Here is a 16,870-nt window from a genome sequence, read left to right as displayed (position 1 = left end):
GGAGTGTCTTGTGTTAAGCAAAAAAAATTCCTGGCTGGAGGTCAGAGTCGCACGTGCAGGAGGTGAGGCTGCATGTGCGGAAGGCAGGGGAAGCTCAGGGTGCAACACTGTAATATATGCAGGTACGGAGGGAAGTGCGGAGGAAGAGCACCGTACATGTGGCGGTGAGAGCCGCACGTGCGGAGGTAGTTGCCGTACGTGTGGGACGGATCTGAGTCCGAATCTCTGCTTTTTCTTTCTTTTTGGGCTGAGGATATATCACTTTTATACACCTCTTTCTCACTCTAAAATCATCTTTTGCTTCTCCTACTCTCTAAAAACCTCCACCAAACTGCTTAAACTCTTGATTTCTTCCAATCCATTGGGATTTTGATCCTATATTCTTATCAAATCTTAGAGAACTACGCGAGAGCTTCGTTGTGTGCGGTGAAGATCGTGTTTCAACACCGTTGATTTTAGGGGCTTTATCTCATTTCCTCTCCAAACTTGAGGTATGGATTTTCTTAGAGTTATATATATGTTTTTGCAAGATTTAGTTGATTTCGCAATTTCTTTTGGTAGCTTTGAAACTTGATTGTTGACTCAAGAATGTGAGTGATTTTAAAAGTGGGTTTACCTCTTGTTCCTTGAGATAACCTCCTAAGAGTCTTGAACTTTATTGATTGGGAAAAGATGCTTTTGGAGAGTTTCTTTCAAATGATTTCGGTGTGTGTGTTGTTGTGGTGAGAAAAACCTAGAAATTTGGGATTTTTTTTAAAAAGAGGTGTGGAAAACACATGGTAGACATTGTTAATATATTATTTTGTGTGCCAAAATGAGTAAAAGATGAGAAAATTTCTTATTTATATATATAAATGATGAGTTTCATGAAATATGAGAATGGTTGATATTGGAAGTTGTTGTTAAAATGTTGCTTTAGTCTTGAAATTACTAAATTATTGGGATTGCATGAAATATAGAAATGTGGTTATTTATTGATGGATTTAAATGAAAATGTGGTTATCTTGCAAGATAGTAGTGAAATGAGAAATGGAAATTTGATTATTATGGAATTGTTGGTTGAGATAATCGAAAGTGGAGAAACGTTATGTGACATTGATAATTGTTGCATTTTATATCCATTCTATTGGTTATTACACATTTTGAATTGAGTTTGGAAACTTTTACATTAAGAAAAGAAAGTTTTTAAATAAACTTTCATGGAATCGCTTAGGGTAAATATGTTGGTAAGTCCGGATAGAAGGTGTAGATAAAATTGATTAAGTTGGCTTGAGAGTCCGAGATGAAAGACCGAAAACATGCGAGGATGAGGTACCACTTCCCTTCCGGTTAGCAACTGGTAAAGTGCGGTTTTGGTAGTGCTAGTTTTGTCTACTTGTAAATACCAACCTAAAGATTACCTGAGTTATATTTATCGCCCCTTGAACTAAATTGATAATTTTTGAATTGTTGAGATTTCAAGTGATCATTGAGCTTGATGGTTTTCGAAAGATGTAAATATGAATTTCTTTCAAAAGGCATAGCATGGCATGGCATGCGCATTTCATTTGGTGAAGCTTGTATAAAATATATATACATTATTAAGAATTTCCTACTGAGCTTTATGCTCACCTTATGGGATTTTAATGCAGGAAAAGATGTGGTGATTCCGCCGAACTAGGGTGTGGATGTATATGTTGAGAGCACAAGGCTCTTGTTTTGTTATGCTATATTTTGCTAGCCAAGGGTTATAACTGTATGGGTTCGAGAAACCATTTTTGTGTAACCGGGTTTAAGCCTTGGAATTTGTAAGTCCTTGAGGGTATTTATCTTTTGATTTGATATTCTACATGTTATAGATTCATGTACTAGGAAGCATTGAATGTATACTCGCATGTGGAATTATTTTATATGAATCTCATGATTATGTAATGCAAATGGTGGGGATTTGTTTCGAGTTATCATAAAGAGCCATAGTTATTATATTATTATTTTGCATAAAATTTGAGGCGTTACAAAATTAGTATAAGATATTGAAACTCTCACAAGTCTCTCACTAAAAACTCATTTTTCCTTATAATATATATATATATATATAGATATAAATGGGTTGAGTAATAATTAATTGCCCTATATTAATGAATCTTTTTGGCGTGTGTTTTCAGATGACCATAAGAATTAGGGGTCCCTGCTGTGGAGAATCCACAGTCGTGACTGCTATGATGTAAAATGCCACCGTTTTAATGTTTTTTTTTTAATTAATCTGAGGGTTTATTAATTCTTCTCTCACTATAACAAACAAAACAATAAACCTAGGGCCGCCGCCGTCTAATCCGTAAGCAAAGGTTCTCTATTGACATGGATTGAAAGGTTAGTTTTTATTTATTTATTTTTTATTTGTCTGCCAAAACATTTTTGTACAAGGGCGCCGCCATCTTCATGGTAAGCAAAAGTCTCTATTGACATGGATTGAAAAGTTAGTTTTTATTTTTTTTTTATTTTCTAAAAGTTAGTTTTTATTTTTTATTTTTTTATTTTCTAACATTTTTGTCTTCTCTCAAACAGATTGAACAGTGTTCTTTATTTTTGCTTCATCGTTCTTCTGCTGGATTTACAGACCATTATTATTCAACAAACTGGTATGTATATCTATATATATTATATGTATATATGTTTTGTATTTTGTTTTGTACAGTATGTTAGTGGGTTGAACAAGTATAATAGTTTGGTTTGTTTTTTGTGAATGGATTGAGAAACACAATTGTATATTATAAGAAAAAAAAATTTATTATGTAATTTGTTTTGTACATATTATGTATTTTTGTATAAATATTATATAATTTTTTTAAGGAGTTACGATAATTTGTAATTCATAATTATTTTTTTTATAGCAATGTTATGTATTTTTGTGGAAATATTACACATTTTTATAACAATGTTATTTATTTTTGTAATAATGTTATGCATTTTGTGGTCTAAAAAAAGTTTCAATAAAAAAATCTATAATCTTACTATAAAATGCGAATTTAATTTTTTAATCATAAATTGTTATAACTCAATAAATGATGACATAACATTTGTAACAAAAATACAAAACATATATCAAAAATTTATATAATAAGAGGGCATATGATTCACATCTTTAAGCGTGTCTGCCAAAAGATTCCCTATATTATATAATATACTAATTCTAATATAATTTTGCAATTGTATATTATAATCTACTCAGATACAATTAATTACACATCTTTTTTTTTTCCCTCTCCCCTATCCTTTTAATTAATTTACATTATTAATTGATTTATTAGATTTCATTGAATTGTTTAATTACTCAGCATTTAAAATTAATTAATAACTTTTTTGCTCAGATTCTTGTTTCGTTTAATATATATATATATATATATATTTTTTCCCCCATATTTGTTAGTGTTGAAATAGAGGATAGTATAATGGATGATGGTGGACTTGAGGGATGCATCGAAGAAATGGGAGAGTTGGCCAAGGATAAATCACCATATCTTGGTATGGAGTTTCCATCATCAGAAGCTGGATATGAGTTTTATAATGAATACAGAAGAATTGTGGGGTTTAGTATTAGAAGAGATTATTGTAACAAAAGTCAGAAAGATGGTGTTATGACTAGTAGAAAGTTTGTTTGTTGTAAGGAGGGAGAGAGGGAAAAAGATAAACGGTACACGATGATAAAAAATCCTCGAAGTGAGACAAGAACAAATTATAAAGCATTTATGCATATATCTTTTAAGCGGGACTTGTCGAAGTGGATTGTGTCGAAGTTTGATAGCAACCACAACCACCCTTTGCATCTTCCTCAATGTACTCATTTGATGCCATCTCAGAGAAAGGTATGTGATGCTCAAGGTATAAATATTGACATAGCTGATGAGAGTGGAATATCTCTTAAGGCTTTACATGATCTTATTAGTGCTATAGCAGGAGGGAAGGAATTTGTAGGGTTCATGCGAGAGGATCAGAAAACCTACTTACGTGCAAAAAGACAACGAAACTTGCAGTATGGTGAAGCGGGGAGTTTGTTAAGATATTTCCAGCAGCAAGTGGCAGAAAATCCATATTTTTACTATGCCATTCAGTTGGATGTAGAGGAGATGATTACTAATATTTTTTGGGCTGATCATCAGATGATAACAGATTATGGGCTTTTCGGTGATGCGGTGTCATTTGACACAACTTTTCGAACAAATAAAGAGTACCGTCCACTTGCTTTATTTTGTGGCTTTAACCACTTTAGAATGACAGTGATTTTTGGTGCAGCATTATTATATGATGAAACTGCAGAGTCATTTGAATGGTTATTTGAAACATTTTTGGATGCAATGTCAGGAAAAAAACCTGTTAGTTTTTTCACAGATCAAGATCAAGCAATGGCCAAGGCAATTTCACAAATCATGCCTGAGGTTTTTCATGGGTTGTGCACTTTTCACCTAATGCAAAATGCTTTGAAGCATTTAGGTTACTTGTTCAAGAGTGGTTCAAAATTTAGTAGCGATTTAAAAGCTTGCATTTATGACTACGAGAATGAGCATGAATTAATTGAAGCTTGGAATTCTTTGATTGATAAATACAACTTGCAAGAGAATGAGTGGATGAAAAGAACTTGGAGAAAAAGAGAGCAGTGTGCGCATGTGTATATGAAGTGGGTATTTACTGGAGGAATGCGAAGCACACAACTTAGTGAAAGTCTAAATGGAACATTAAGGGGATATTTGAAGGGTTGTTCAATTCTTTACTCACTTCAATCAGATTGTTGTAGATAAGCGGTATGAGGAAATTTCCGCAATATATGATTCTAGACAAAAGTTGCCAAGAATGAAATTGAAAAAGTCTCCCATTTTAATCCAAGTTGCGAGTTTGTACACCCCTCATATCTTTGATTTATTTCATTGTGAGTTGGATACGTCCCTTTGTTGTCAAGTGAAGCAATTCCATGAGTTAGAAGGAGAAGTTAAGTGCGTGATTGGCTTGTATGGTAATGGTAAAGAGTATATTATGGAGGGTAGGGTGGAAGTTATTGGGCTAAGAGGAGAAAAAAACTGTCAAGAAATACATTGTACTTGTAAGAAATTTGAGAACTTTGGAATTTTATATAGTCATGCAATCAAAGCACTTGATAGAATGAATGTTATGAAAATTCCCGAAAGGTATATATTAGGCCGATGGAGATTGGATGCAAAAGATTGTGAAGTTGAAGAGAAAAATGTTGTAGTGGATGAGGATGATCCGAAGTTGTTAATATTAGCACGTTATAGAGATCTTTGTCCAAGAATGGTGAAACTAGCAACTCAAGCATCTATGCACAAACCTGCCTATTAATTGGTTGATGAAGGAATTAAGGAATTGTGTGTAAAAGTAAATAATATGATGAAGGGAGTTGGAAGTTTTGGTACCAATGAATTAGATGTGGACGACCCCAACATTGCACAAGTTAAGGGCATAAAGAAGAAAGATGTTGGACACAAAGGGAGGGGTAGATTAAAACCTTGGCATGAGATGATGAATAAGAAGACAAAAGTTATTTCATAACCTACCCGCCTTAGTAAGGTATTACCTACGTACTTTTGAAATTTCAAATGACATGCATTTATTTTTATAAATTATGTAAAGTATTGATAACTTTTTGAATTTCTTTAGACTATTGGTCAATCAAGAAACACTACAAATGTTCAAAATTCATCCTCAAGGCAACAACAGGTTAGCTATTGTTTTATGTTATTTATTTATTATTATTATTATTTTTTATAAATTGTGTAATGTATTGATAAATTTAACAACTTATGTAGATTATTGGTCAATCAAGCAATATCACAAATGTTCAAAATTCATCTTTAAGTCAACCACAGGTTAGCTCTTGTTTTATGTTATTTTGTTTATTTTTTAGACTACATTGTATTAGTGTATTTACTTTTCATGGTGTTTTATGGAGTAGGATGGTGGGAGTTTCTATTGGCCACAATTGATAACTTATGGGTATAATCTTCTCACACATGATACTAATTCATACTCACCAAGGTATCTACAATCACAACCTTTGTCTTTCCAAGCATCACATAGTCCACAAAGTTCTCAAGTAAGTAATATATATATATATATATATATATTTGTAATGTAATTTAGTCCATAAAATTTATTCTAATGAATTTTCTTTCTTTTTTTTTTTTTTCTTTTTTTTTTTATAGGGAATATCACTTAATCCAGTGGGGCACAATCCAATGGAGACCGAATTTAGAAATGAGAGTTCTTTTGATTTTTCTATTTATTCCCAACCGCCTCCAAAAAATTGACATGGGGATCCACTTTGTAGTTTTTGTTTTGAGGATTCAAATTGAAGGTTTTTAGAATTTTGTTTGGATAATTTAGAACGGTTGAGACAAATTTTGGGATATTTGGTAGGAGATTTTGAAGTTTAAATGTCTCAGAATTTTGTTTTATTTTTTTTTATATAGATGTTGGATGTGAATTGAATATATTTTGGCCTTAAGTTGGTTTTTTTTTTTTTTTTTTTTTTAAGTTACATTTTTTTTGCTTATGGTTTGATAAATTGATTTGTTCAAATACAATTCTTTTTTCCTTTTAATTTCACTTTTGATGCATTTAAGTCAGTTTTGAAAAAGTCAAAACATGTATGGTTTGTTTGATTTTAATTTTAAAATTAATCTTTTTAAAAAAATATAATTTGGTTTCATAAATTGATTTGTTCCATGAATTATTTTTATTTTATTATATTTTCTATTTATAAAATAAATTTTTTTTAACACAAACTCACCCCCTTCAACTTTACAGGACCGCGGGACCTAGAAGGTGGCTCCGTCCCTGTTGGGTTTATTGTTTTGTTTTGTTAGAGTGAAAGAATTAATGAAGAATTAATAAACCCTCAGATTAATTAAAAAAAAAGCATTAAAACAATGACGTTTTACGTCACAGCAGTCACGGCTGTGGATTCTCCACAGCAGGGACCCCTCCTCCTGACCATAAAAATATATATTACACATGTTTTTTTTTAAAAAAAAAAAAATTAATTTCTTTTAATTAATAAAAGTGTCATACATATTTTGACGTTATATGTATTTTTTAGTTTTCAAAAATTAAAATGAAAAATTTTGAAGTAAATATTTTAAAGCTTGAAATTATACAAGACTAAAGTTACATTTGAAATTTTTTAAAAAAATTTGTAAAATTTGAAATTATATATGGATAAGTATGATAGGTTTGATATAGCTAAATTTCTCTTCTTCTTCTTCTTTTTTTTTTCTTTTTTTTTTTTTTTTTTTTTTTTTGACTTCTTACATTGAGATTTATAAATTTCAAAATTTGAAATATTTAGATGGACTAATAGTTTTATACTATGCGTATTTAAAAATGTCTCTCTCACACAATTAGTCATTGCTAGTAATATTTAATTTATGAGTGTCATTTTTTGTTTGATTACTATTACATAGAATCATAAATTTTATACTCTAATTTTGTCATTTTCAATTTGTCAAATTGTTAAAAGGTTGAAAAGAGTTATATTTTTTAAATTTCACTTTTGTTAAAGGTTAATATTGTTAATTTGTATAAGTTGTAACTTTTATAGTTATAAATAAAAATATTAGAGGACTATATATCACTAAAATTTTACACTACTATGTGATTTTCAATTGAGCTTGCCTTGTTCCATTAAATAATATGTATCCTACACATACACGTAACTTTAATTTGATCAATATACTTATCAACAAGTTAAACAAAGTAGTGGAAACAAAAAATATTACTTTTAAATTGAATTATTTAATTTACATTATTAAAATATATAATTGCCAAATCATTGAGATTTTATACATTTGTAGTTTCCTTTGTATTGCAAGTAAGGAGCATCGTTTGCATTGGAAATGCTTTTAGACACAAGTCAGCTAATATATGGATAGGTTGGATTCTCAAGCTTACTTAAACCAAGAACCAATCAAATTTTATCGATTTAATGATTCAAAGATTCAAAACTAAACCATTACACTAAAAAAATCAACCAAACCCAAAACATTGATTTGGTTTGATCATTCGATTCAGCGGGTAATTTGAATACCCCTACTCTGCACATTAAAGTTAATTAAAAAAAAAAAAAAATCAACCGATTCTAATCGGTTTGAGGTCAACTATTTATAATTTTTGTAGAACTTGACTTGAATTGGCTTGGGTCAAATCAAACTAACAATATTATATTAATAAAATCAAATTATTTCATTAATAAAATCAAATCAAACTAACAATTTGAATTGGCTTGGGTCAAATTAAGGTGACCACATTATTTAATATTATATTAAATTTTTTATTAAAAATTTATTGGACAAATTGCATCAGTAGTTATTATACTTTGGTTCTTATGTTATTTTAGTTTTTATAATTTTAATTGACTCAATTTTGATTATAAATTTATGATTTTGTCTAATTTGATCCAATTGATTACAATTTTTAACATTTTCTTATAAAAAAAATATGCAAATAAGCAACATGTGTCATACTTTTAAAAATAAAATTATAAACTTACTCAATTCAGTGAATTAACTTCAACCAACTCAATAATTAATTTCTATCAAAAATCGTAACGGCTTTTTTAATTAAACCAAATTGACACAAAATCTAAAATTAATGGTCAAAATTAAGTCAATTGAAAGTATATAGAGACCAAAATGACACAATGGTTAAAATGTATGGTTTAATTTTTTTCTGTTCAAAATGTTAACGATGGTGAAGGGACTATATTGCAATAAAATTAAAAGTACGTGATTTAAATTGTTCAATTAAAATTATGAGGATCAAAATAAAATTTCACTCAAATTAAAAAGATTAATGATGTAATTTACTCAAGAAAAAACTACAAAGGAAACCTGGAAAAACAAACTTTACATTATGTGTTTATAAGTCACAATAAGGTGGGCTTTACATCAAATAGTTCCTACAACAACATTCTCATTGCTTAATGCATAGTTTTATATATGGCTTCTAAATCTGCATGTTACTACTCTCTCGTAAGCATCACTCAATTCCTTCTCATTTGCACTGCTGAAAATCAGATATGTCCTGAATATCTGTATCAATTTGGAGGTTCAAAAGCAGATACCGGTAATCTCATTCGCTTAGGTTCTATTGGCGCAGGAACTGCAGCTGCCCGCCTTCCATACGGTGAAACTTTCTTCCATAGACCCACCGGCCGCTGGTCTGATGGACTTCTCATCACAGACTTCTTTGGTAGGTTGGCTCAAACACTTCACCTTATATTACACAAAATGGCACAAATGCATTGCTGATTTTTTGTGTTTATAGCATTACTATGCTAGATTACACTTGATCTTTTAATTAGTGGTCTTGTTGACACTTTCAATATTTTTGTAATTTTGTTTGTGAATATAGGATGCCAGTTGAAAATTATGGTTAAGATCTAGTTTGATGCTATATATTATGCACATGGTATTTTGAATTTAGATCTGGATATAGAACTTAAGATTTTATGATTTTAGTTTGGTCGACAATTTTGGATTGTGCTAGAATATTGATTTTGGATTGTTTGTGAATATATGATTTTAGTTTGGTCGACAATTTTTTTTTTTTTTTTTTGAAACTGAGGTGTCCGGCTTCTACCGTTGGGTTGCGTCCACCGACTAATCCTCAGGGGGAGCAATCACAGTATCCCACCGCCGCGGCTCCCCGCTTAAATCCCAAAGTGTCCTAGAGGGGAATTGAACCCGTGACTGTGCGCCTAACCCACACAACCCGTGACCGTGCTACAATCTTAGTCAAAAAAGCATGTAGAATCACACTATGATCCTGATTTTCTCAACTTTTTAATTTATTTCTTCTATATATATATATGAGTGTATATATGTCAAAATTTTGACTGAAAGTCTTCTTTCTATTTGTTTCCCATGTAGAAACTTGAAGATAATGTGAAAGCTTTTCTCTATTTATAGAAGACGATTTTTCAAATTATTTGCATCAAAATGTTTGGATCAGAATTGAAAATTTGGATTCTCTCTAAAATCAAATCCAATGAATTTAGTTTATAATTTGAATCAAATTGTTAGGAGGAAAAATTAAAATTTTGATTTCTCTATAAAATCAATATAGCAGTAGTAACCCTTGATCAATCGTCATTAATAAATACTATTTGTAAATTCTATACAACAATTTATGTTTACATATAAGAGGACTATCAAAATTATCATTTCTCTTTAATATTTTTAATAATTTTTTTTAACATACATTCTCATTATTGATAATTTTTCATCTTATTTTGTATTGAAAATATATAGAATCTTATAATCTGCGATTTAAATTATATATTGATTGTGTTAAAGCTATGGCTCTTCAACTCCCATTGCTTAATCCTTATTTGGAAAGGAATGCTTCATTTGATCATGGTGCCAACTTTGCGGTAGCTGGATGTACAACGCTCGACAGTTCTTTTTTAGCTGCAAGGGGCATTCAAACTCCAATTATCAATACTCCTCTTAGTGTTCAACTAAATTGGTTTAAAACTCTTCTCAACTCCACTTGCTCCTCGCATGCAGGTTAGTCTCACAAAAAAAAATAAAAAATAAAAAAACACTTATAACATTATAAGTTGCAGACTAATGAGTTACAATTGATGAATATATCCTACCAAACTTGTCTTCCACTTTATTATTTATCAGAATGTGCAAGAAGGCTCAATAGAGCTCTTGTTTTTGTGGGTGGAATCGGAGACAATGACGTTAGTTATGCTTTAGCTAATGGCAAATCAATTCAGGAGATTCAATCTTATATCCCAGATCCTGTTCGGGTCATTATCAATGGAGTTAGAGTAAGCTCTTGACTTTACCAAAGTAGTAATTGCTTGTATATGTATGACTTTTTCATGTAACTTTTGATGATGTAGGAATTGATACGGCTTGGTGCCATACGAATTGTAGTTCCTGGAAATTTTCCTTTAGGATGCTTCCCGATTTACCTGAGTAAATCAAATAGTACTGATCCCAGACTTTATGACGATCTTGGTTGCTTGCGTAGTTTAAATGAGTTAATAGTTTTTCAGAACAACCTCCTTCAAAAAGCTATAGGCTCACTCAGACAAGAATTTCCACATGTTGTCATAGTCTATGCGGACTACTATTCATCTTTCCAATCCATTCTTCGTCGTGCACGTTTTCTTGGTGAGTGAGGTTCTTCTATATCTTACATTAAATACATACATACACTTCTATATATGTATCTGTTATTAACAAGTAATGGTTGAATAATTTACCTCATGAATAATTACTTACCATTTAATGGTTGTATTGACATGTGTGTGTAGGATTTGACAAGCAATCACTGTTGAAAGCATGTTGTGGAATAGGAGGGACATATAACTATGATGCCAACCGGATGTGTGGATCACAGGACGTGTCTGTTTGCCCAAACCCAAAACAATACATACATTGGGATGGTATACATTTGACACAAGAGGCTCACCATCGTATATCAGATATTCTAAAAAATATCCTATTTGAATTTCAATGTGTTTTTTAGATTATATTGATGTATCATGCCTAATTCTTCATCAGAAACTGTAATAAAATCCCAAAAATATTACAATTATATAAGTAATAATATTGGGTGAAACGATCATGTTATTTCTCCATGTTGCAGTTGCTATCATGACTTAAACAACTCTTCAAAAGATTGGTCCCGTTTGGTGTAACTGTTAAAACAGATTATATATTATAACTTAACAGATTACAGATTATGACTTTAATCAGAAGCTATTAGTCTGTTTGGTGTAGCTGTTGAATTATAAATTTAAGTTGCTAAATAGTATTTGTTAAATAAACTGTGAAGTAACTTTTTCAATTAACTTTTATTTTTTATTATTTACTACTTGTCTACATTTCTCATTAAAAATAATAATAATCATCTATAGTCCATTTGGGTCTTTTTCTATTTTTAAAAAATAAAAAAAATAAAAAAATCTAAGAATATAACCGTAAATTAATATGTCCACAGCAGAAACTGATAATCAGAAGCATGTGATGAGCAGCTTCTCAGAATCAACTTTTTTAGTTAAAATAAATTGCTAGAATCAGAAACTGTTTGAAATAAGTTTAACCAAACAGTCCAAAATAACTTTTCCAAAGGTAGAAGCTATAAGTTGGCTAAAAAAAATCCAAACAAACACCCCCATTATAAGCAATTGTGTGTGTGTGTGTGTGTGTGTGTGTGTGTGTGTTTTCAGTAGTTTATGTTAAAATATCTAAGAGGGAGAAAGAGAATATTATATTATGAGTATATTTAATATTGTGTTAAATAATAATGTAACAATATATACAATACTTTTTTATACAGGAGGAGAGAAACCTAAGTATGGTAATCTTAATTATAGTAATGAATATAATATGTTAGGTATGATAGATAATATATAATTACTATATTTAACAACACCCTTAAATGCAAGTAAGGATACCAACTTGAGATTGGAGAGAAAAACTAAAACACGAAATAAAACTAAAACTAAAATAAAATATGGATAGATCCGAGGCAAATAGATTACAAAGTCCAGATGGAAGCACAGGGGAGCTTGAGATAGATGAGAGGCTGGAGCTAATGTCGGGAGATAGTTTATGACTGTGTCGAACTGTTGTAAAAGAAGAACAGGTGCTGAACTGGCAAACATGGTACACACGTAATTTATGACATAGTGCTGAATAGTGATGGCAACAAATGAATCATGTACACCAAAGGGCGGCGGCTTAGAAACGAACCATGTGCACCAAGAAGGCAGCTTGGAAAGGAATAAATACGTCAAGGGGGTGGCTTAGGGAGTATGCCAAAGGAACGACTTAGAGAATGCGCCAGGGGAGACGGGTTAGGGAGTGCACCCAGGGAGGAGGTGACTTAGGTAGTGCGCCAAGGGAGGGGGTGTCTTAGGGAGTGCGCTAAGGGGTTGGTTTATGGAGTGCGCCAAGGAGGGCAACTTTAGGGGTGCGCCAAGGAGGGCGACTTTAGTGGTGCGCCAATGACGGCGACTTGGATGGTAAGCCAAGGGGCGACTTAGGTGGTTCGCATGGTGTATAACCATGCTCACTATAATACCCCCCTTTAAAAAAAAAAAATTTGAGATTGAAGCAAAGGGAAAGACAGAGTGAAACGGAATGGAGAAGCCACGTTAAAATAATAATAATAATAATAATAATAATACTGGGTGCAACACTTTTTTTAAGGTGACGTAGGATGTGAAAAAAAAAATGGTGAAAAGGAAAAAGAACAAAAGAAAAATAAAAAATAAAAAAATATGTCAAGAATTTGAAAAAGGGACATGGGGTGGAGTGTAGAATAATAATAATAAAATAAGAGAAGATCGAATGGCTGTATGAAAAAAAAAAAAAAAGTGAGAGAGTTTAAAAAAAAAACCAAGATTTGGATTTGAAAATAGAGCAAGAGACAAGAAAAGAAAAAATAAAAATTTATGCTCTGGAGAGAGCAAAAAGCGGAGGCGACGGTGGAGAAAGCTATACAAACCAAATCTGACAGAGGAGGAGATGGTGGCTAAGAGTGGAGTTGGTGGAAAAGAAGACAAATGCCGAAAAGAAGCTGGCGATTTAAAGCGATGATTGGAGAGTTTTATCACCGTAAGGAAAATATGGCAGCGGAATGGGTTGAGATCTGGCGAGCGGCCAAGGTAAGGTTATCGCATGCCGGTAAGGCAAAGAACATCAAGAGCTTAGAGTCCGGATCCTCGGTCGCCTTCTCCTATCGCTCTTCCTACGACGCCCCAAAACAACGTCGTTTTGGGGCCAAATTTCAATTAAAAAAAGAAAGAAAGAAAACAAGCCGAGAGATGGAGAAGAAGAAAGAATGGAGAAGAAGGAAGGCAGAGAAAGAGATGAGGAGAAATAAAGGAGGAGGAGGAAGAAGAAGAAGAAGAAGAAGAAGAAGAAGAAGAGAAGACACCAACAATGGCTTATCAGGCCTAATGGGAAGCCACAATCTGGCCACTTCGAAGAAGGAGAAAGAGAAGGGGTAGAAGAAGAGGAGATGAGGGAGTTCGCAGATTTACCCAAAGTCGATACCAATTTCTGACCCAAGGCCTTCAAAATTGATCTTAACGAGACCCCTTGCCCTCTCATCACGAAACCCTCGACATTGCCCCACCCTCGCCACTGGAGGGAGAGATTTTGGTGTGTGGTGGTTGCGAGCTACAGGTTTGTCCCATTTCTCTCGCTCTCTCTTCTTTTGAATTTGAAAACCCTATTTTATGTTTTCGTTCACTGTGTTTGGATGTGGAGAAATCCAAGTTAAATAAAAGGGAAACTTTGCAGTAAATATTTCTTATTTTGGTCTCTGAAAATTAAGACACTCAAAAAAAAAAATTTGATTGGACCTAAGAGAGTTTGCTCTCAATATGGGAAATTCAAACCCAAAATTTTAATTTGATCTATTATCATTATATTTTCTCTGCAACCAAAAAAGATTGATTTTTTTGTTCTCTTACAAAATTTTCATCGTTGTTTTTGGGGTTATTCAAATTTGTATGATTTGCAAAAAGGAGACTCCAGATAGAGATTGATGAAGCCCATGAGAAGAATAGAAAGATCTCTGCTTCAATGAGAGCCTTGAGGATTGATTAGAAGACACCCAACAAATCCTTCTCTCCAAAGAAGATCCCTTTCCGTCTCTGTCTCTTCTTTCTTTCTTTTGGGTTTGTTTTCTTTTTTCTTTTTTTTTTTAATTGAAATTTGGCCCCAAAACGACGTCGTTTTGGGGTGTCGCAGGAAGGGCAGCAGCAGAAGGCGACTGTAAAACCCAAGTTATTTATAGAATTATTTTGGATAGATTAATAATTAAATAAATTGTATGGGTAATTTAGTAATCTTAAGAATTAGGTTTTCAACCCTTTAAAAAAAAAGAAAGAAAAAACGAAAGAAAATGGAGCCTTGTAAAAGTGCTGCTAGGTATTTGGAGGCTACTGCTGCTCAACGGTTTGAAGAGTAGAAGAAAAGAAAAAAAAAAAAAAAAAGAAAAAAAAAGAGAGACCTAAACTAAAAGGAAGAGGGAGGATTCATAAGAATGGTGGTTTTGTTTTATTCATCACTTAGGTAAGATTTATTTTATTGTATTCTTATCTATGATTTTGGTGTTAATATATCAATAGATGATTTTATGGGCATATATGATTAAATAGATATATTGATGTAGTCTATGTTGGGGGTCTCGGTTCCACTCAATTTTAGAGTACATTTTTCTTTCCATTTAGGTGGCTCATATTTTGATATTGATGTGTGATAGGTTAGGTTTAATGGTGGTGTGTTTGTGAGATACAAGATTGACTTCAAGCAATTACAAATTTTTACATGTATATAAACAACAATAGAATAATATGGGTTAAGAATTTCCGAAGCCGTGATGGCTTTTTTTTTATGCCAAATTGTGGGAGTTCCTAATAGGCAATTGGGTTAATTTATTCTATTATTGTTACAAGAAGAGAAAGATGGGTGCACATAATAATTGTTTATGCGGTGTAATATTTTATTAGGTTTGTGAGATTAAGGTGGATCTTGGTAATTTGAGATTAGCTTGGGATATATTATTTTAGCTGTTTGAGGTAAGTAACCTTCTATCACTGTTGGTTCACTTTTATTCCTATTGAATCGTTTAAAATTATAAATATTTATTTATAGCATTCATGTTCTCTTAAAATAAAATATGGGTCAACTATAAAACAACAATGAATATTATTATGGAAGTTATTTGAATATTTTGTGAAACTATTCTGAAAATTGTACCAAATGTTTATTCTGAAAATATCGAATGTTTTATTTAAAATTTGTGTATTGTTTGAATTTTGAACATCACTCTAGTCTGACTACGATTTGGACCCTAGCCAATGGGGGTTATTTATTGGCACGGAAACTAGTTTCTTTTGGGGCTTACCACCGGCCTATGTGTGGTTCTGGGCATTGTCACGGGCTAAGTAACCGTAGTCACCAAGACTTGGGTTTTGTGAATCAAATTATTGAACCATCTGAATATTGAACCATCAATTTAAACAACAAATTATTTTGAATTATCACATTGGCTTTTCATTTAAAATGTATTGCACATTGTTTATTTTTAACTATGAAACCACCTTACAAATAATTATTCGTTTATTGAACTGTAGAAAAAATCATATTTATTGGTTATTGATTGATTTATTTATTATTGTATACTTGATCCAGCTAGCAGTGATGGTTGGTTATTTACAGGGCTATCTAGCTTAGCCTTATTTTTTTTTTCAGATTCTGAAGAGTAGAGCTGCGCGGGATTTTTTACATGTGGGAGTGCCAAGAGTAGGACCATGATTTAAGTACTTGGATTATTGTTTTGTTAGTGGATTAAGTTAGTGGACTTGGTGGACATTTTCATATAAGAACTATTTATTTTTATGGATTTTGGCATTATGACAAGTAAGGATTTAATTTGAGTATTTTACATTGTGGGTTTTGTGGTTGGATTCTTAGCCTTGCATACTCACTTATATGAGTGTGTGGCGTTGTCACGGAGCTTGGGCCGTGACAATTTTGTGGTATCAGAGCCAGGTTATAATTTGAAAGGCTAGTATAGAACAATGGTGAGTTTGGGTAGATGTAGGACTGGGAACGCTTATAAATTGGTATAATGTTAATTTTATTTTTTATGTTATAGGAGCTTGAGAATAGAATGAGATGAGGTTTTATTATTGATGCATATAGGTTGCAATGGAACATGAGGAGACATTGGCAAATATAACTAGGAATACACGCCAGGGTCAAATGAATCGGCGGACTGGTAATAGCAATCGGCGAGGGAACGTGACTAATAATGGTAGTGGTTCTCAAGTAGTTGGAGA

At 32.1% G+C, this 16,870-nt stretch overlaps 2 protein-coding genes across 2 annotated transcripts; both read left to right on the top strand.

Annotated features, from left to right (window-relative positions):
- The first annotated feature begins 3,428 nt into the window (after positions 1-3,428).
- On the top strand, positions 3,429-5,328 carry LOC145800927 (protein FAR1-RELATED SEQUENCE 5-like). The gene is made up of 2 exons (XM_082890689.1): positions 3,429-4,655; positions 4,759-5,328. Exons 1-2 carry the CDS (start codon positions 3,429-3,431, stop codon positions 5,326-5,328), a joined length of 1,797 nt encoding a protein of 598 aa, XP_082746815.1.
- A 3,656-nt stretch (positions 5,329-8,984) lies between these two features.
- LOC145800926 (acetylajmalan esterase 2-like) lies at positions 8,985-11,749 on the top strand. Its single transcript, XM_082890688.1, has 5 exons — positions 8,985-9,237; positions 10,344-10,556; positions 10,680-10,828; positions 10,904-11,177; positions 11,321-11,749. Exons 1-5 carry the CDS (start codon positions 8,985-8,987, stop codon positions 11,533-11,535), a joined length of 1,104 nt encoding a protein of 367 aa, XP_082746814.1. The 3' UTR covers positions 11,536-11,749.
- Positions 11,750-16,870: the final 5,121 nt, after the last annotated feature.

The sequence above is a fragment of the Camellia sinensis genome, chromosome 10 (genome assembly GCF_055761805.1).
Source record: "Camellia sinensis isolate YWXY chromosome 10, ASM5576180v1, whole genome shotgun sequence".
Taxonomy (NCBI): Eukaryota; Viridiplantae; Streptophyta; class Magnoliopsida; order Ericales; family Theaceae; genus Camellia; species Camellia sinensis.
The sequence above is the reverse complement of the archived record's forward strand: the minus strand, read 5'-3'. Positions and strand labels throughout refer to the sequence as shown.